Below are 21,230 nucleotides of genomic sequence, written 5' to 3'. Positions count from 1 at the left end.
CTCGATTGAATTCCTGGCTCTCGGCTTTGGCTTTGCCCTGACCTCGTCATGGTGCGCACTGGTGAGTGAACCAGTCAATGGGAGCACCCACACACTGTCTCTCCCCTCTCCCCCTCTCTCTGTGCCTGCTTCTCTCTATTTGCCTCTCAAATAAATAAATTAAAAGCATTAAACAGTGTGATATATAAATAATCTATAGCACATTTGGTAGCCAGTGGTGTTCCATATCAATTCTATGGTGTACTGGACATGATCTCAACGGTATAATTAGTATTCAAACAGTACTTTATACTTTGTGTTTCTGTGTGGGTGCAAACTGTTGAAATCTTTACTTAGTATATACTAAATAGATCTTCTGAATATAAAGATAATTGAAAATGAATATTGATGTGAATGGGATGGGAGAGGGAGTGGGAGATGGGATGGTTGCAGGTGGGAGGGAGGTTATGGAGGGGAAAAGCCACTATAATCCAAAAGTTGTACTTTGGAAATTTATATTTATTAAATAAAAGTTAAAAAAATTTCCCATCTCCTAAAACACTAGTATTTCTCACATACAAGAAAACACTTTTCATTTTGATGCATTTTCTGAGAAGAGAAGGCAAGGAAGGACTACTCTAGTCCAATATGAAAGTTATTTTTAATACTCATGCATATTTCACCATTGGTAGATAAGATACCACATGGTTATCCCATGTAAGCAGTAATGGTTTATGATGTGGATTAATGTTGCTTGTAGGATAGCAGGTAATAAACTTCCCAAAGGAAAAGTTCATTCAAATGGGAATGAAGTTCACATTGCCAATCAAATGTCTGGAATTGCTATTTAAAAAATAATAATGCCTAAAAAGTTAACTTGACTCCAATATCTAGGAAAGATAACAAAAAAGTTAGTGTGAGCCCAACATTTAGAAAACAAGTAAATTTCAGCATATCAATTATTTTGATGACATGAGAAAATAGTCTTGATGTAAGTAAAAAGCAGGATGCAAAATTATACTTACTGGAGTAAGATTATAGTTATGAAAAACTGGAGAGTCAAATAATTAGAAGTACTATACCTAAATGGTAATGATGATTATGTCTAATCAATAATAAACTAGTGGGGAATGTGTATATTTTCTTTATGAAAAACACAAATGAATTTTCTAAAATCATGTAATCATGGATTTTAAGAGATAGAAAATACCAAAGGAGCTCATGTAGCCCAACCTCCTCCATTCTACAGGCTGGTCTTTCAATGTTTATATTAAATATACACACAGAAGATGATGCTGAATGAATAAATGGACAAAATATGTTTTAAGCTTGAAATTTTCCTACCCTTGGATGGGTCAGGGAAGATACCATGGCTTCTGCTCTTGATGACAGATGGCTTTGGGGACTGCTGGCTGCTCTGACTGGAGTGAGACTTGCCATGATCAATGCTTTCTGTTTGTTCTTTGAGAGAATACCACCTGGGAGTGTTATCAAGGTGAGATGCGCTAGATAAGTCAATCAGTACCTGAAAAAAAAAAAGCAACAGATCAATTAAATTCAGGGATCAAGCTGGAATTCATTCATTACATTTTCCCATGATCTAAAATCTATTCAAGGATATACACCAAAGAATACAGTACTACCTTTAAGGACCAATGTTGCTGTCTTCCTCATTTTTCTTCACCCATGATATTGGTGACAATGTCTTGCGCATATTAGATGTTTAGCAAATGTTTAATTGAAACATGAGATTTTTTAAAAATTATTTACTTATTTTGATAACATATTTTTAATTTACTGGATAGTCACAGGCTTTTTGGCTCCACTCAATAAAGAGTACAACAAAGGAAAGGTAAAAAGACAAATTTCCAGCAGGAAAATAGAGAAGAGCTATAAACAATAATCAAAGGAAACGATGTTTGTCTTCACTCACCAAAAGTGAATTTTAAAATAGAAACCAAATGACATTTTTGACTATTAACAAATAATTTGGAGATCTATAAAAAGGGAAAGTTGCATGTCAATCTTTACATGAGAGAAAACTTTTTATTTTGCTATATGAATTCATTCTAGTTCTGCATTAGCTAAAACTCTGAAAATACTTGATTTTAATCACAACAGGGACAAAAGGAAAGCAAATAGGTAATTTGCAGTCACTAATTTATTTCTTCTATTTTAAAACACACTGTATTTAACATCTGAAACTAGGAGATGACTAACAATTGATGATGAGAAAGCACTGTGTCATTCCTTCACTGTTAGCATATTTCTCTTTCTTAGTGTTACATAAGAACAGTGCATTTTTGCAGTTGCTGACATGTTAGATTTGATGAGATTTAAGAAATAAAACCAGCATAATGGATATACGTTCTAGGTTGATGTAAACATTAGACTAACCACTAAATCAGTTATACGAAATGACACAGTAGGTCAGACACAGCACTCCTTCCTAGAGTAGCCCTACCATCCACATTAGTCCAGGCGGTTGGGCCAGGATAGGCCCGAAGGTGAGGGTCAAATGGTCTAATTTTGGCAGGAAAGGAAGATAAATAATCTTAAGAACCGAAGAAGGCCTCATTATCACTTAGATGAAATGATGTATTATATCATCTCTAACAAAAGTGTCGCTCCCCCTCTTCGTGGAGGAACGACACAGGACCCTGCGTTGTTCTTTCGTCTGCTCGGCCCTCCCCGGGTTTGCTGCTGGTTCTTCCCGGGTTGGCTACCGTCCCTTCCACCTCCGTGGAAGGGCAGTTCCCCCTGCCACATTCCCCACTTCCGCGGGGGAGCGGCACACCGCCGGCCGGCTCTCTCGGGGGCTGCACAGGTGTTCCCCTTAGATGTTCCTCTTAGATGTTCCTGGTGCATGCCGTCTCTCTCCTCCTTTATAGTCCTCCTCCGCCAATCCCAACTCGGCTGCCCACACGCCGAGTACGCTGCTCTCCTCCAATCAGGAGCAAGTCCTACAGTTTATTGGCTGAACTGGAGGCAGCTGTGTAGAAGCTGCTTCTCCCTTCTCAGCGCCATATTGTGGGAGAGCAGATGCATAGAATAAGTCTTAATTCCAGTAACTTAGTCTAGTCCGGGTTGCTCCCCACAAAAAGAATATCCTATTTTGTAGGGTCTTGGATTTCCTAGTGAAAATTTATTTTTTATACCTGTTCATAACTTCTACTTTAGAAAAAAAGTACTTTATAAAATACATATTTTTGGAACATAATAGCTGAAAAAATCACAAACTGATTATTGGATTTCATGACTAAGTTATTTTGATTTCTTTCAAGTTTATATATAACAGCTTATTATTTCGTTTGTTTTGAGTTTTGCTTCTTAAAATATTTGGAACATTCTTCTCAGTATATTTAATTATAAATAATATAAATGTAAACAACTTAAAATGTCACACTAAGTCACTCGAACACACCATGAGGAATAGTAATTAAAGGTCCTGAAAATTCATTTTGAAAACCCAGCTAATTTTATGATATAACAAACTTGATCATGCAAATCTTATTTAGACTCTCAGTGTGATTTTATATATATATATATATATATATATATGAATATATATATATCAATATATATATTCCTATTGAGCCAATTAATACTTATAATTTCAAGGTCACTATAAAATACCCAAGTGGTAGAGTGAAAACTATTTCTGAAGAAGCTGTTTATCTATTCAAAGAGTAAATCAAGAAATAAACTCTACCTCCCAAAGGATTTTACTCAGGAAAGGCTGTTTTACAAACTGAAGAAAATCTGCTTTGGTCTGTGCTTCAGGCAAATGATGGTTTGCAGTGGCAGCAGATGGGGAAAAAGAAATCAGAGGCTTACCTCCCCAAGGAAGTCATTGGAAGAAAATCTATCATAATCCCAAACTGTCACCTCCAGTGTTTTCTTCTTGAGCTACAGTTCAAATAAAAATGTCATTAACCTCATTTTTCCATCATGAATTTTGCTATACTCATAAAATTGACTGATTTATTTTTACTTCTGTCAATGCTTTCCAATAATGTAAAAATATGTGGATTTATACTAACTACAAATTTCAGTAATTATTTCACAGTCCAGTCTAGTGTGTGAGCATTAGGAGGCTCAAGACTTGGTGAACAAAATGATAATGCTACTTATTTCCTGTTGTCCTCTTCTTCTAGCCCTCATTTTTAAAAATAGAAGGATCTAGAAATATTCTTTAAAGACATTTATGCATTGCAAAAATGTCATTGCAATAGAGTATTTGGAGTCTGGCTTTTTGCTTCAGTCATTTAAAAAATAGTAGGATTATTTCTGTGAGTGGATTTAAATAAAGGACAGATTATAATTTATTTCCAGCTTCAATTTCATAAGCAAATTAATATTTTCAGAGGACAAATTAAAAACCTTACTTTGATCTGCATACCTTCTCTTTGCTGTTTGATTTGTATTCTCTAAGAATTCAACCTTATCAACTATCAACTCTTTTCTGGTATTCATGAAGGGTTATGAAATGCATATTTTCTAAAGCATAGTGATGTAATTTTACATTGAGTCACTTACTGGTGGTGATAATCTTTCATACAAGTCAACATGCCTTCCTCTGTAAGGTTGAGCCAAATATTGCCAGATGCTTAGGCTTTGATTTGAATTTTTTAAAAATACATATTTGTAAGGCAGTGTGATAGAGTTCTTCCATCCACAGGTTTACTCCCCAAATGCCTGTAATGATCAGGGCTGGGCCAGCATCAAGCAGGGAGCTAAGAACTCAATCCAAGCCTCCCCACTTGTGTGGCAGACTCCCAATTGCTTGAGACATCACTGCTGTATCCCTGGTCAGGTGTGCATTAGCAGGAAGCTGGAGTCAGGTACAGAGCCAGGTGTGGATATTAATCATTTATAAAGAACACAGGTCCCCCAACTGGTCTTTAACCATTGTATTGAACACCCTACCCTGGCTATATTTCTGACAAGTGTTTTATCCAGTTCATTTTGTTTGTTTGGCAAAATTGATTTGGATACCAATACTTCAATAATTTCATCACCATACTTCTATTAGTTGCAAGTATTGCCTAGAAAATAATCACCACATACCTGTTCCAGGGAAATGCTTTTATAAATTACTGTCTGATTCCACTCAGGGTTAAGACTTTTCTGAACATATTTAGTCCTTCTCTTGTACTCAGCACTGAATTGGAAGAAAACAGAGTTATCTTGATTATTCAACTTGACTGTTGACTTCATGGTCAAGCCAAAGGACTTACAGATTGTTAAAGAACATATCTGGGTTCACATCACTAAACAGTCATCTCATCATCCTTGTGTCTTATGGCTTCTTCTAAGTTGAATGCACAATGACAATTTAAAAATATGTTGACACCTTTAGTGAGATTTGCCCTAATGAGATTTTCCCCCAAAGAAATGCCGGTGTATTCTATCTTATAATTTGAGAAATCTTACTTTTTTCCTGAATGCAGGAGCTATTTACAGGAACCCTATGATAACATCAATAATGTGTTCTTGACCAATAAGAAGTTAATATTTGACTTTCCAACACTTACACATCTTTTTTATTATTATTTTTTTTTTGACAGGCAGAGTTAGACAGTGAGAGAGACAGACAGAGATAGGTCTTCCTTCCATTGGTTCACCCCCCCAAATGGCCGCTGTGGCCAGTGCACTGCGCCAATCCAAAGCCAGGAGCCAGGTGCTTCCTCCTGGTCTCTCATGGGGTGCAGGGCCCAAGCACTTGGGCCATCCTCCACTGCACTCCCGGGTCACAGCAGAGAGCTGGCCTGGAAGAGGAGCAATTGGGACAGAACTGGCACCCCAACCGGGACTAGAACCAGGTGTGCCGGCGCCACAGGCAGAGGATTAGCCTATTGAGCCGTGGCGCCGACCAACAGTCATGCATCTAATACTGTCAGAAAAACTAGGTGGACTTTCAGCTCACATTTTCTGTAAAAATTAGTAATGATTGTCCTGACTGAGGAAAGGCTGAAGGATGGCTGTTGCTATAGCTGAAACCCCATAAACATCCACTACCTCATATTTAAGGTGTATTCTGACACTCTTAGTGAAGTATGATATTTAATGCAGCTATAAAGCAGTTTTAATTAAACCTAAATTCTTGGCTCATGCCAATAGCTTATGTTATAATTGATAAACCAAATCAAAATTTTTCCTCATGAATTATAGCTTAGAGCATCTGAACTAATCCCTGACTTTTTCATTCCTTCTATACAACAGCTAGAAGCTATATCCTACATGTTTAAAAACAACTTATTTCTAAAACATTGCCTAATGAAGTTTGGCAGAACATCCATAGCAGGCATCGACCAGCTGTCCAGGCTGGAATTGGACTCCTGTTATCTGCTATTAGCAAATTGTGCCAACAGAGGCAAAGCCTTTCTCTAACTTTCATTGCCATTCTCTGAATTTTATGCCTAGGCTTATGTCTCAGGTCCTGGACAATACTTCATCTCTGAGCTCCAGAATCCTGAAAATGAGGGTCCTGACCTGTGTCTGCATTCATAAGTGGCCTTGCCCAAAAGGAATTGGGCCCTGATACTTGCAAGCTGCAATTCTATTCCAAGCTACAACCAGAGTAGCTCTTGCTACATTCTTGGTCTCAAGCAGTCATATCCTGGAATGCCCTATTTTACTGCCCAGCCACTAATTCACCTATGCATTTTGGATAAAGCTATTGAGAATAAAACTCCAGTTCACCACTCACTTTTAGAGACCCCTACAGCCAAGTATTTTCCTTCTTTCCTCTGATTATATTCTCTTATCAGCAGTAAATTCCAGCATTGACTGCATAATGCCATTGATCTGAGTTCTGGGGGCAGGAAAGGAAGGCTGTCAGCACTTTATGCCCACACTTCATCCACTCCCTCCTGCACCCACTAAGAGAGTTTGATTTAATCAGTATGGGCAGTAGGACTTTAGAGAGCTCCCAGGTTAGTCTGGTGTGAGGCCAAGACTGAGAACCACACTCCTTAGGTCTCATGAAAGCGGACATATTAGCGACTATAAGCTGCACCCAATTTAAGTAATAAAGCAGCACATCTGCTCACTTCTGAGCAATGCATTTGCATGTAAAAAGAAAAGAATTTGATAACTTTGTCTTTCATGATAACCTGCAATATTGAAGAAATGTATGGATAATGATTTTTTTTCTGCCAAAAGCTATTAGATATTGTATTGTATGTGGGCCATACAAAATGATTGACTTAAAATTAGCCCGCTATAGATTTATTGAATTTTGAGTTTTGCTTGAGGTTACCTTGACAAGGCCAGAACAAATGATTTTGTGGGCCAGGCATTCTCAACACTTGAAAGTAACAAGAACTTCCAAAGTTATGGGCAGAAGGTATAAGTTTGTACATAAAAATTTTAGACAAATGAGTAAATCTCTAGTGAAGCTGAAGTTTATATACTTAAACACCCGGACTATACTACTTCTACTTATTCCTAGAGAAATTCCCCAATGTGTGTATATGAAAGATGTTCATAAACTTTCATTTAGACTGAATACATTACAATATATTCATTCCATGGAATAACAAGCAGCAGTTGAAATGAATTAAGTAGACCTGCATTATCAAACTAGATAAATCTCTCTCTTTTTTAAAATTTTTTTTTAATTTATTTGACAAATAGAGTGAGACAGTGAGAGAGAGCAAGACAGAGAGAAAGGTCTTCCTTCCATTGGTTCACCCCCTAAATGACCGCTATGGCCAGAGCTATGCTGATCCGAAGCCAGGAGTCAGGAGCTTCCTCCCAGTCTCCCATGAGAGGGCAGGGGCCCAAGCACTTGGGCCATCCTCCACTGCCTTCCCAGGCCACAACAGAGAGCTGGACTGGAAGAAGAGCAACCGGGACTAGAATCCATTGCCCATATGGGATGCCGGCACCGCAGGTGGAGAATTAACCAAGTGAGCCACGGCGCCAGCCCCTAGATAAATCTCTGTTCATCAAAAAATTTGTAGATGGATTATGTACCATAATATAAAATCAAAATAATGAGAAGTAATACTATATATGTGTATATATGATCTACATTAATATCATAAGAAGTTATAATGTTAAAGTTATAAATGTTTTTCATGTGTTCACCCACTAATCCTCAAAGCAATACAATGAAACAGGCATAATTTGTTATTCTACTTTATAAGTAAGAAAAACTGAAGCTCAGCAGAACAAATATTAACTGATAAAACATAGGGAATCTGACTCTTTCCTGTTACACATGTTATAGAAACTCAACTGATAATGACCATTATAAAACGTAACTGTTTTCTTACTTGCAGGCTGCATCAGCTGGGGTGTCTAGTTTGTCTTCTTTATAATCTAAAGTTTTGCACTTGAACTTAGTTTTCCACATATATATATATATTTGTGTATATATATATATATATAGTTTGTTAAGGATTTATTTTATTTACTTGAAAGGCAGAGTTATGGAGGGGGTGGGGAGACAAAGAAAAGGGGAAAAATCTTCCATCTACTGGGTTCACGCCCAGGAGCCAGGAGCCAGGAGCCAGGAGCCAGGAGCCTCTTCCAAGTCTCCTACATTGGTGCAGGGTCCCAAGGACTTGGGTCATACTCTGCTGCTTTCCCAGGTGTATTAGCAGGGAGCAGCCGGGACACAAACCAGCATCCATGTGGGATAAGAGCACTGTCAATACAGTTTAACACATTATGCCACAATGTTGGCCCCTAGTTATGTGTCTTTTTATAATATATATAATTTATATGTACACACAAACATTTTTTTAAAAAGTAGGCCATTTTTAAAATTTACCCAGGGAAATTCAGAATGGTATATATCTTGACTGCTGTAGAACAATTAGGGATAGCTATTATAAGTGTTTCCTTTTGACCAAATCCATTCAGAAAAAAACCTAAATTGGTTAAAGATCAAAATGGTCATCTTAATAGGGTATGTTAATCTTATTAATGAGTTTGATTCTCCAATTTTCTCCAGACCCAAGGCATCCACTGCGTTTAGGATGAATGGAAGAAAATTACACCTTGCCCTGGAGCTCTTCTCCACCAATTCTGACTAGTGTGCACAAACACCAATGAAATTCTTTGCTGTCATTTTCTGTACTTGGATTTCCTCACACACCAGAGCTGCCCACAAAGTCATTCCTTCAATAACATGTGTTTTATAACTAAAATTCTGATCATCTGGTGTTATTACAGTGGGCTGTGCTGTCACTTGACACATGGCACAGTTCCCATATAGCTTTGCTCTAATCTGTGGATCTACAAAATGAAGGTGGCCAAGTTATCGAGGGGATTCCTGAATAGATGCAAACACACAGTCTAAGGAAAAAGTAGAGTTCATCCTCCCCTTCCTTCTTTGTGTGGCAAACACACTACAGTATATTCCCTCATTAGGAAGACTGTGTTAATGATCTTACTTTAGGATAATCACATCATATCTAATAATATAGGAGAAAATAAAAGACTTCATCTAGATAAGTCATGGTGCCTATCAAATATCTCACCTAGTTAGAACAGAGGATTTTAAATGTAGTCACTGTGGGCCGGCGCCGCAGCTCACTTGGCTAATCCCCTGCCTGCGGCACCGGCACCCCGAGTGCTAGTCCCGGTTGGGGTGCTGGTTATGTCCCAGTTGCTCCTCTTCCAGGCCAGCTCTCTGCTGTGGCCCGGGAGTGCAGTGGAGGATGGCCCAAGTGCTTGGGCCCTGCACCCGCATGGGAGACCAGAAAGAAGCGCCAGGCTCCTGGCTTTGGATTGGCGCAGCGCACTGGCCACAGAGGCCATTTGGGGGGTGAACCAACGGAAGAAAGACCTTTCTCTGTCTCTCTCTCTCTCACTGTCTAATTCTGCCTGTCCAAAAAAAAAAAAAAAAATGCAGTCACGGTAAAAACATGGTAAAAGTTCAAAGTGATGGATACATCCATTACTCTGATCTACTCATTACTCTTCCTTGTCAGTCTCTCACCTCATCCTGCCTGACATTAGGTCATTTGGAGCTTATGTTTATACAGATAAAAGGGTGGAATTTACATGAAACAAAATATCACTTTATATTTCATTAAAGGTATTTATATTGGCCATTCTGTCACAGATGGATATGCTTTTAACGCAGTTAGAGAAAATATTTGAAATTCATTTTTTTCTATTCTAAATCAGCAAAAATAAAAAACACAACCCTCATGATTTTCTTTTTAAAGTGAAAAGAAAAAACTGAGGAATAAGAATATGATTATTTCTTTGTATTTACTTTCACAGACTATTAAATAGCTAAAATATTGAAGGCATTCGTTTCTTTCATTTGAGTTTCCTTACAGGACTTACTATAAATACAAGGGGACTTCAAAAATTTAGTGACAAAACAGAATTAAAAGGTAAATTAACTTTGATACCAGAATTTTGAAATCTATGTATAGTTTTTCATAACTGTATTTTCCATGAGTGTTTTTATGGCCCCTCATATATCTGAGTATACATGAATATTTGTTTTTCCAAATTAGTCCTTTGACATTGTTCTCTCTTTCATATAGAAAGAATTGTGCAGCGTATTCAGTTTGTAAGCTCTATTTTTCTGTGCAATGCTGTATTTATTCCATGCCAGTCTACTTTCTGTGTTCCCTGAGAGGAAGACCATGACTGTGTCCTCAACTCTAATCCCAGGACCTATCATGCTTAATAAAAATGTTTTTGAGTGGATTCTTAAAATGGGCTTGTCCTTCTCTGTTTGCCTTTAAAATCCTGAAATAAAATATATTTGGGCCATCAGGTGTACACCCACACACCTGTACCTGCTTCACATTGGTCCTGGAGGAAGTAATTTGATATGCTAACAAGGACATTAGAGAGCATTTAGTGAGAATTGGGCTTCTAAGGATACATACCACAAGTTACAAAAAATAAAAAAGTTAAAACCATAGCTAAATCACATTAAGGAGGAAAAAATTTGCACTTTGCCCAAAAGTGTGATGAGAGAAAACCAGAAAAAGACCCTCCAGATTCCCAAGCTCCTTTGCAGTTCTTAATTATCCAGGGACAACTGTGGAGTTCATGGGCTATTCAGGCTCTTCCTTGTTAGTCTCTCACCTCCTCCTGCCTGACCTGGGGTCTTTTGGAGTTTTCCTGTATACAGATCAAAGGATGGGAAGAGCAAAGAAAAGATTAAAAAAGAAAACTGCAACAGGGTAATTTGGGGATTTTTGGTTCTTTTTAAACAGGATTTTTTTAAAAAAATTTAAGAATGTGGGTTGTATTCCATTTTGCTTTTAAAGAAAAGTTGCTTGATTTTGCATATGATACTGTTAAATAACTCGGTACACTTCAGTAATTTGAGTATTCTGTATCTGTTTTGTTGTTGTTGTTTGTTTTGTTTTGTTTTTGTGCAGGGATAGCTAGCCATGAATTAAATGAAAAGTATTATAAATATTATCAGCAATAATAATACCAATTGCCAATTAATGAACCCTTAAATGTCTGCCATTATTCTTATCACTACTGATGTATTTATCCACATATTTCACAATAAGCCTGGGGAGGGAGCTATTATTATTCTTAGTGAATTGAACGGGAAATACTTTCAGAGAAATCTCCCATAAAGTGACAATGCTGAGTTAAAAAGAACCCAAGTTCTTAAGGAGCTCACTCACTAGCTTCGATAGTCTAACTTACAGTGTCAGTACCTTATCACTGTAGGTCCCTCTCAAACTGACAGTTCTCAGAGATTGATGAAAGATATGACAAGAAAATGACTTCCAGATCTGAATAGTAATCCCAGGTTCTTTCAACCATTACTTACAATTACAAAACATGCTGCTCCTAAGTTAAATATAATCACCATCATTCCGATAATTTTCCCCCAGTTTCTCTAGATAAAAGACAGGAAGATTCTGAATAATGTGATTGATAAGGTCTGTCCTAAAAATGACGCTTTTTCTTTGAAATAGAACTAATTTCACATAGCAGCTCAGTAGACCTAGATTATGCCCTGTGGTGCTAGAACTCGCCACAATGAGGAAATCAGTACAGTGCCAATTTCACTGTTTGCCATAATTATTGTGGCTGAAAGGAAATAGAAAATTTCTGGGCAGTATAAATTCTGTAGTGACTAGTTCTATTGGAAATATTTAAATATTTTTGCCTTTAAATATTAGAAATAATCTTTTAGGCCACACCTTGTCCGTACTAACATTGATGTCAAATTTTAATGCCACATCACAGAAACAAATTCCGTGCCATTAATATAATTGAGGTGGGGTTAAAATCCTTATCACCCTATTGCAACATCTGGCATACAATTTGCTTTCCCGACTGCATGATGTATTTAATTGGTAGAATAATACAAGTTGTGCAAAAGAATGCTTTTGAGTTCGTAGTAGGAGGTGGCCTTAGATGGCAATGTGATGGTGATGCAGCACACTTGTAGTTCTGAAAGCTTGTAGTTCAGAAAACAGCTTTCTACTTTTGGAAATAAAAAAGGATGCTATTATGTCATTGCCAATACACTACAGTAAGTAAGTTACTGCATCCTGTATGGCATAGCAATAATAGTGTGTTGCAGAAGGCATAAAGGCAGGGGATTGCTTCACCAGCATGTTCAAGTGAGGGGAAAAAAGAGCAGACCTGCTATTGTTTTTAAGATGAGATACACACCTAGTACTGGAAATCCAGAATATTAGTTCATTCCTTTAGAAAAGTGACTTTAGCTGTTTTTATTTGTAAAAGAAGATGCAGAAGAATTAAGCCATGATTATCACATGAGAAGCTAAATGAATTTTAGTGGAAAGATTATAAATGAAAACTTTAGTTATACCTAATTTCATGGTAGAATTTCCTTATTTGTTTTTCTGTGCTCTTAATATTCTCTACTTTTCTGTCTCCTATGGTACACACCCAATAAAGCTATTCAAAATACGGTCAGAACAATTTTTTGTAGCTGAAATTCAAGATACCAAAAACGTAGGAACAATAAGTTACAGTTGAAGAAGTGCAGGTAAAGGAACATAAACATGCAAAAAGTGTAACTCTAGACATTAAAGACATTGTGAAACCGAAAGAGAACCAACTCTACCTTGCATTCTGGACAACCATGACTTGACTGCATTGATTCCAAGAGCGAGAGTGAAGGATAAAGCAGGCAGTAGGGAAGACAGGAAGAAAAAAGTTAGGAACAGAAGCAAGGAAGAAAATCTGAGAATAATTAGAGGAGCTATACTATAACATATAAATGACATGAGGTCCAAGATAATCTTAGAACTACAGTGAAAATAATGCCTCACATGTATAATAAACCCCAAGGCCTTGAGCACTGCAGGGGTAACTTAGTGAAGAGAGAGGCACTGAACAGGAGTAGCATTTTGGCTGCCTTTGAGCCATGCCACCAAACCAGAGATGACGAATTTTGGGGATAGCTCTAGGTGGAGCACTCTCCCTTTCACCATTCCCTGAAAGGAGTGACAGATCCATGTCACCCACCTGTGCTTTATGGTTATTCAAGTCTGCAGTATTTTAACTGAAACACATCCTATAATAAACAAAAGAGGTACTCCCATAGAGAAAAAAAGGATACCCCAGGATATTATTGGAGAAGACAAAGTAAATAATATGCTTTCTATTTCTTCATTCATTAGCAACTACCATCTAGAGACAAACCCTTAGTAGTGACTTCCCCTTGTCTCTTGATATTAAATAATACTGAAGACCTATGGATGCAAATCAAAATCAATATGAAGTCATTGGTTTGTTGTTGTTTTCGTTATATTTACTAATATTTACTTTCAGAGACACTGTCAAACTAGAGTCTCAACTGTGTGAAAATTTCAATTAACTAACATAAAAGAAAAACTCTCCCTTCGTAGGGCTGTGCAGCTAGTTAACCTATATGTAGAATTATTGAGGATTACTAAAATGTGCAATAAATTAAAACAGGATTAACCATACCCACAAGTCTATGTTTCTAAATGGAATTACTGAAAAGGAGGAGATTAAAGGCTATCTATTGCTATTGGACATAGCACCTCATAATTAACAGATTATTTGCTGAGTATTATCTAACTTCGTCCCTTTAACAAACTAAAAATTATGGTTCTGCCTCCTTGGCACTCTCAATGGTGGCAAGGAAACTGAATCTCAAAGAAATTGGTGATCTGCCTGTGGTGATGTAATTAGTAAGCAGCAAATTCAAGGGTTGTATGTGACTCTAATTTGGATCCTATTCAAACAAACCAGCCAAAGTTGGAGAACATATTTTGTATGATTTCAATGCTGTTAAATTTGTAAAGATTTGTTTTATAGCCTAAAGCACAGTTTACTTTGGTGAAAGCTCAATGCGTATTTGAAAAAAATATGCAATTTGCTATTGATTGGTAGAATGTTCTATAAATATCAATTAGGTCATAAAATCAACCAGGAAAATATTATGAGGCAATTGGGGATTTGAAAAACTAATTGAAAATTAAAAAATTATTATGACCAAATATGGTATTATGGTTATCTTAAAATAACTCCTTATCTTTTAGAAACATATACTGAAATATTAGCTGAAAAATGTTACACAATCTGGGGCAATAATGGAACATGGTTGGCTAGTTAGTGGTAGCTGTTGAGACCAAGTGATGGGTGCATGGTGGATCACCACAGGAGTATTCTTCTACTTCTGAACCATAACGGGGAAATTCCCAAGTAAAAAGTAACATTCAGATGTCAAAACACAAGAGTAAACAAAAAGGGCTGGCGCCGCAGCTCACTAGGCTAATCCTCCGCTTTGCGGCACCAGCACTCTGGGTTCTAGTCCTGGTCGGGGCTCTGGATTCTGTCCCAGTTGCCCCTCTTCCAGGCCAGCTCTCTGCTGTGCCCTGGGTGTGCAGTGGAGGACAGCCCAAGTGCTTGGGCCCTGCACCCCATGGGAGACCAGGATAAGCACCTGGCTCCTGCCTTCAGATCGGCGCAGTGCGCCGGCTGTGGCGGCCATTGGAGGGTGAACCAAGGGCAAAAAGGAAGACCTTTCTCTCTGTCTCTCTCGCTCTCTCACTGTCCACTCTGCCCGTCCAAAAAAAAAAAAAAAAAAAAAAGAGTAAACAAAAAAAACTCCACAAAAGCACTTACTTTATATCAAAAATTTATGTAACACACAAGATATTCAAAGATGTATTTTTCATTTACTTATCAAAGTCAACACTTCAAATAGTGTTATTCTTTTTTAGAGATGTTTATAAAAAACACTGATTGGAAACTATCTATATACATGGAGATATATTAAGGAGTCACTAAACAATATACCTAACATATCAGCTAATACACATGCGTTTAAAAATAAAGAGTAACCTACGCGGTCCTGAACAGGCACTTTTCAAACACATTTGGCAATGTGAGATAGTACTTTAAATCTGCCACAGTTAATTCCTTATATGGTTTCAGTCAATCTGGTCATCACAGGAATAGTTTCCAGAATAGAAATATAGATTTGCTCTCACAGAGACTGGTTTTATTATGAGAGCTGCTTGTCTAGAACTCTTTAAGGTTTGCTTAAACATTTTTGATTCCAACTTATCTACTCATTAGAGACAAGTAAAGATGATGTGTGAGGAAAACTCAGGAAAAGATAATAAGCCTAATTAAGGTGAAGCTATGACGTTCGAGACTGCAAGATACTATCACTGTTTTTTAAGCCACAGATGAGACACTTAGAAGTCATTATTTCTTTACTCACCCTCGCCCTGGAAGCAGGTACACTTTAACAAACGGGTCAGAATAACCGTTATTGTCACGAGGAACAAGGTTTCTTGCTTGGAGAATATGTATTATGAGATTTCCAAGATCATAGTTGATTTGAAGCTTTAAGAAACAGCAAAATATTTCATGATTAAAAAAAAACCTTGCAATACATTATCATTCAATATTTTATCAATTTTTTTAAAAAACCTTGTAAGAAGCAACAACACTTATTTCCATTTTATTTGAAACTGGAATGGACTGGTTTCTAAGTTAGTTGAAAGGTCCTGGGCACTTTTTAATCCCTAATAAACATGCTGTTCATCCTTTCCATGGTAGATGGTAGAAAGTACTTGCCTATTTAAAATTTACTTAGTAGAAAAATCATACAGCTATACTAATTATATTATTAAACTAAACTTCCACTGTTGGAAAAGCAGCAAATGTTAATGTTACCAGGATCTAAAAAAAAGAAACTGCATGTGAGCCATTCTAACCGGGGTGAGGTGAAACCTCATTGTGGTTTTGATTTGCATTTCCCTGATTGCTAATGACCACCCCAGTTAGAATGGCTCACATGCAGAAATCTACCAACAACAGATGCTGGCGAGGATGTGGGGAAAAAGGGACACTAACCCACTGTTGGTGGGAATGCAAACTGGTCAAGCCACTATGGAAGTCAGTCTGGAGATTCCTCAGAAACCTGAAGATAACCCTACCATTCGACCCAGCCATCCCACTCCTTGGAATTTACCCAAAGGAATTTAAATTGGCAAACAAAAAAGCGGTCTGCACCCTAATGTTTATTGCAGCCCAATTCACAATAGCTAAGACCTGGAACCAACCTAAATGCCCATCAACGGTAGACTGGATAAAGAAATTATGGGATATGTACTCTTTAGAATACTATACCACAGTAAGAAACAACGAAATCCAGTCATTTGCAACAAAATGGAGGAATCTGGAACACATCATGCTGAGTGAAATAAGCCAGTCCCAAAGGGACAAATACCATATGTTCTCCCTGATCGGTGACAACAGACTGAACACCAAAAAGGAAACCTGTTGAAGTGAAATGGACACTATGGGAAACGGTGACTTGATCAGCATAGCCCTGACTGTTAATGAACAACTTAATACATTATCCCTCTTAGTAGTTTTTTTGTCTGTTCTACTTAATATGACTGGTTTAATTCTGTAATTAATACACAGTTATTCTTAAGTGTTGAAAATTAACTGAAATGTGATCCCTGTTAAACATAAGAGTGGGAATAAGAGAGGGAAGAGATGTATAATTTGGGACATGCTCAAGCTGACTTGCCCCAAATGGTAGAGTTAGAAACATACCAGGGGATTCGAATTCAATCCCATCAAGGTGGCATGTACCAATGCCATCTCACTAGTCCAAGTGATCAATTTCAGTTCACAATTGATCATAATGAAAGGACTAAGAGTCAAAGGGAGCACATAAACAAGTCTAGTACCTGCTAACACTAACCGATAGAATAAATAAAGGGGAGAGTGATCCAACATGGGAAGTGAGATACTCAGCAGACTCATAGAATGGCAGATGTCCTAAATAGCACTCTGGCCTCAGAATCAGCCCTAAAGGCATTCGGATCTGGCTGAAAAGCCCATGAGAGTATTTCAGGCATGGAAAGCCAAGACACTCTGGCAAAAAGATCTCTGTGAGTGAGATCCCAGTGGAAAGAACAGGTCTTCAAAGAAGGAGGTACCTTTCTCTGAAGGGAGGAGAGAACCTCCACTTTGACTATGACCTTGTCTAAACAAGATAAGAATCGGAGAACTCAGAGGGCTTCCATAGCCTTGGAAACTCATGACTGGAGCATAGGGAGATTACTGATGCCATAGACAGGAGTGTCAATTGGTAAAGTCAACAACAGGAGTCACTGTGCACTTACTCCTCATGTAGGATCTCTGTCCTTAATGTGCTGTGCATTGAGATTTAATACTATAACGAGTACTCAAACAATATATTTCACTTTGTGTTTCTATGGGGGTGCAAACTGTTGAAATCTTTACTTAATGCATACTAAATTGATCCTCTGTAAAAAAAAAAAAAAAGAAATTATCAACTCCGAACTTGACTCTCACTGGGATTAAACATGACAATAGGTCTGATCTGATTTATCATCATTTTAAAAAAATCATCTATTATTTTTCACTTTATGTTTCTGTGTGGGAGCCAACTGTTGAAATCCTTACTTAATGTACACTAAGCTGATCTTCTATATATTAAGATAATCGAAAATGAATCTTGATGTGAATGGAAGGGGAGAGGGAGTGGGAAAGGGGAGGGTTGTGGGTGGGAGGGACGGTATGGGGGGGAAGCCATTGTAATCCATAAATCGTACTTTGGAAATTTATATTCATTAAATAAAAGTTAAAAAACATGAAAAGAAATAAAAAAAAAAGAAACTAATTGGCAAAATTATAGATGTCATTTACATTTTGCCAAATACGTAGAAGCAGGTGGGATGGCTACTTAAAGATAAAGCTGTGGGTATTGAAAAATGAGAACACTCAAGAAAAGTGTAGATTTCACCTCTTCAAAGTCACAACTTCTCTTTCTGTGCTGCATCTCTAATAGGGTGAGAGGTTAGGATAATAAAATCTTGTTTTTTAACTTTAGAAGCTGAAGAAGAAAGTTTCATTGCCTCATAAGATGCTTATTGACTGTTACATAATTGTCACTGAATAGTAAAAGACTTAGGTTTAAATAAATACATGAGAAGTCTGCATGATGCAAAATAATTCCATTAATGCTTTTTCTCTTTCACAACTGAAATAAACCTTAGGCATCATTGAGAATAAGCCTTGAACCTCTTTGATATTGTTTTAGGAAGGATCTATAAATCAAAGGGGGATCTATAAATAAAAATACTAACTTTTTCTACAAAACAGATATGCTGTGTTTACACTGAAAACAGAAACTTAAAAGCTACAGTAAATCCTGTTGTTAGCATAGTTTTGATATGCTTATGTTTCCAGCCAGAAAATGAAGCTTCAGTTGTGTCTCAATGCAAATTCCCTCTGACCATCATAAAAGCAATGAGGAAAGTAGAGCAGAGTACTGTAAATAAAGAGAAATGGGAAGCTTAGAACTATGTGTTATAACGGGGTAGTGAAATACAGAATAGGGAATAACATGCAATTATCTTCACTGAAATTTAGATAACGAGCAATAGTTTCCCATTCTCTCTATTCTCTGCCAGGCTTAGAGTTCACTTGTAGCTGATCAAGCACCCAAACCATTTCTTACTGGAATGAGAGCTTGAAGGGTAACCTAGGGTGCTCTGCATGGCCCCAGGGAACACATGGAGTTGCTCAGAGGACAATTCTGTGAGAAGGAGATACACCCAGCCCTCCTCAACCACAGTGGCTCCAATGTCAAAACATTCATGATGTGCGTGTCTGCAGAAAGTTAAATTTGGAATAAAGTTTTGTTAAAAGAAAAAAATCATAATAATTGATATATAACAATATATATGAAATAATATATGTAATATACATAACCGTTATTGTCACAAGAAACAAGGTTTCTTGTTTGGAGAATATGTATTATGAGATTTCCAAGATCATAGTTGATTTGAAGCTTTAAGAGACAGCAAAATATTTCATGATTTAAAAAATAAACCTGTTGATGGGTATTTGGGTTGGTTCCAGGTCTTAACTATTGTGAATTGAGCTGCAATAAACATTAATGTGCAAACAGCTTGTTTGCTTGCTAATTTCATTTCCTTTGGGTAAATTCCAAGTAGTGGTATGGCTGGGTTGAATGGTAGGGTTATATTCAGGTTTCTGAGGAATCTCCAGACTGACTTCCATAGTGGCTTGACCAGTTTGCATTCCCACCAACAGTGGTTTAGTGTCCCTTTTTCCTCACATCCTCGCCAGCATCTATTGTTGGTAGATTTCTGCATGTGAGCCATTGTAACTGGGGTGAGGTGAAACCTCATTGTGGTTTTGATTAGCATTTCCCTGACTGCTAGTGATCTTGAACATTTTTTCATGTGTCTGTTGGCCATTTGGATTTCCTCTTTTGAAAAATGTCTATTGAGGTCCTTGGCCCATCTCTTAAGTGGGTTGTTTGTTTTGATGTTGTGGCGTTTCTTGATTTCTTTGTAGATTCTGGTTATCAACCCTTTGTCTGTTGCATAGTTTGCGAATATTTTTTCCCATTCTGTTGGTTGCCTCTTCACTTTCCTGACTGTTTCTTTTGAAGTACAGAAACTTCTCAATTTGATGCAATCCCAAATGTTAATTTTGGCTTTGACTGCCTGTGCTTCTGGGGTATTTTCCAAGAAGTCTTTGCCAGTACCTGTATCTTGCAGAGTTTCTCCAATGCTCTCTAATAATTTGATGGTGTCAGGTCGTAGATTTAAGTATTTAATCCATGTTGAGTGAATTTTTGTGTAAGGTGAAAGGTAGGGGTCTTGCTTCATGGTTCTGCACGTGGAAATCCAATTTTCCAAGCACCATTTATTGAACAAACTGTCCTTATGCCAGGGATTGGTTTTGGATCCTTGATCAAATATAAGTTGGCTGTAGATGTTTGGATTGATTTCTGGTGTTTCTATTCTGTTCCATTGGTCTATCCATCTGTTTCTGTACCAGTACCATGCTGTTTTGATAACAACTGCCCTGTAGTATGTCCTGAAATCTGGTATTGTGATGCCTCTGGCTGTTTTTGTTGTACAAGATTGCTTTAGCTATTCGAGGTCTCCTGTGTCTCCATATGAATTTCAGCATCATTTTTTCCAGGTATGAGAAGAAGGTCTTCAGTATTTTGATTGGTATTGCATTGAATCTGTAAATTGCTTTTGGGAGAATGGACATTTTAATGATATTGATTCTTCCAATCCATGAGCATGGAAGATTTTTCCATTTTTGGGTATCCTCTTCTATTTCTTTCTTTAAGGTTTTGTAATTTTCATCGTAGAGATCCTTAAGGTCCTTGGTTAAGTTTATTCCAAGGTATTTGATTGTTTTTGTAGCTATTGTGAATGGGATTGATCTTAGAAGTTCTTCCTCAGCCATGGCATTGCCTGTGTATACAAAGGCTGTTGATTTTTTGTGCATTGATTTTATATCCTGCTACTTTGCCAATCTCTTCTATGCATTTCAATAGTTTCTTAGTAGAGTTCTTTGGATCCCCTAAATAAAGAATCATATCATCTGCAAAGAGGGATAGTTTGAGTTCTTCCTTACCAATTTGTATCCCTTTAATTTCTTTGTCTTGCCTAATAGCTCTGGCTAGAACTTCCAGAACTATATTGAATAGCAGTGGTGAGAGAGGGCATCCCTGTCTGGTACCAGATCTCAGTGGAAATGCTTCCAACTTTTCCCCATTCAAGAGGATGTTGGCCATGGGTTTTTCATAAGTTGCTTTGATTGTACTGAGGAATGTTCCTTCCATACCCAGTTTTCTTAGAGTTTTCATCATGAAAGGTTATTGTATATTATCAAATGCTTTCTCTACATCTATTGAGATAATCATATGGTTTTTCTTCTGCAGTCTGTTAATGTGGTGAGTA

At 37.4% G+C, this 21,230-nt stretch overlaps 1 protein-coding gene across 8 annotated transcripts in view; it reads right to left on the bottom strand.

Annotated features, from left to right (window-relative positions):
• Positions 1–21,230, bottom strand: part of PCLO (piccolo presynaptic cytomatrix protein) — a 526,538-nt gene that overhangs the window by 85,701 nt on the left and 419,607 nt on the right. For 5 of the 8 annotated variants that reach the window (XM_051842632.2, XM_051842633.2, XM_051842630.2 and 2 more), the window contains 5 exons: positions 15,671–15,795; positions 13,034–13,060; positions 5,050–5,143; positions 3,817–3,888; positions 1,324–1,504 (listed from right to left, as the gene is read on the bottom strand). In XM_051842632.2, coding sequence (XP_051698592.2) covers positions 1,324–1,504; positions 3,817–3,888; positions 5,050–5,143; positions 13,034–13,060; positions 15,671–15,795 — 499 coding nt within the window. Of the gene's footprint in view, positions 1–1,323; positions 1,505–3,816; positions 3,889–5,049; positions 5,144–6,691; positions 6,797–10,220; positions 11,831–13,033; positions 13,061–15,670; positions 15,796–19,138; positions 19,289–21,230 lie in introns of those variants that run through there. The other 3 variants (XR_007918164.2, XM_070071100.1, XM_051842634.2) reach the window with 3 other exon arrangements.

Source organism: Oryctolagus cuniculus, chromosome 3 (assembly GCF_964237555.1).
Source record: "Oryctolagus cuniculus chromosome 3, mOryCun1.1, whole genome shotgun sequence".
Classification (NCBI taxonomy): Eukaryota; Metazoa; Chordata; class Mammalia; order Lagomorpha; family Leporidae; genus Oryctolagus; species Oryctolagus cuniculus.
Note: the sequence above shows the minus strand (reverse complement) of the source record. Positions and strands in the feature narration are given on the sequence as shown.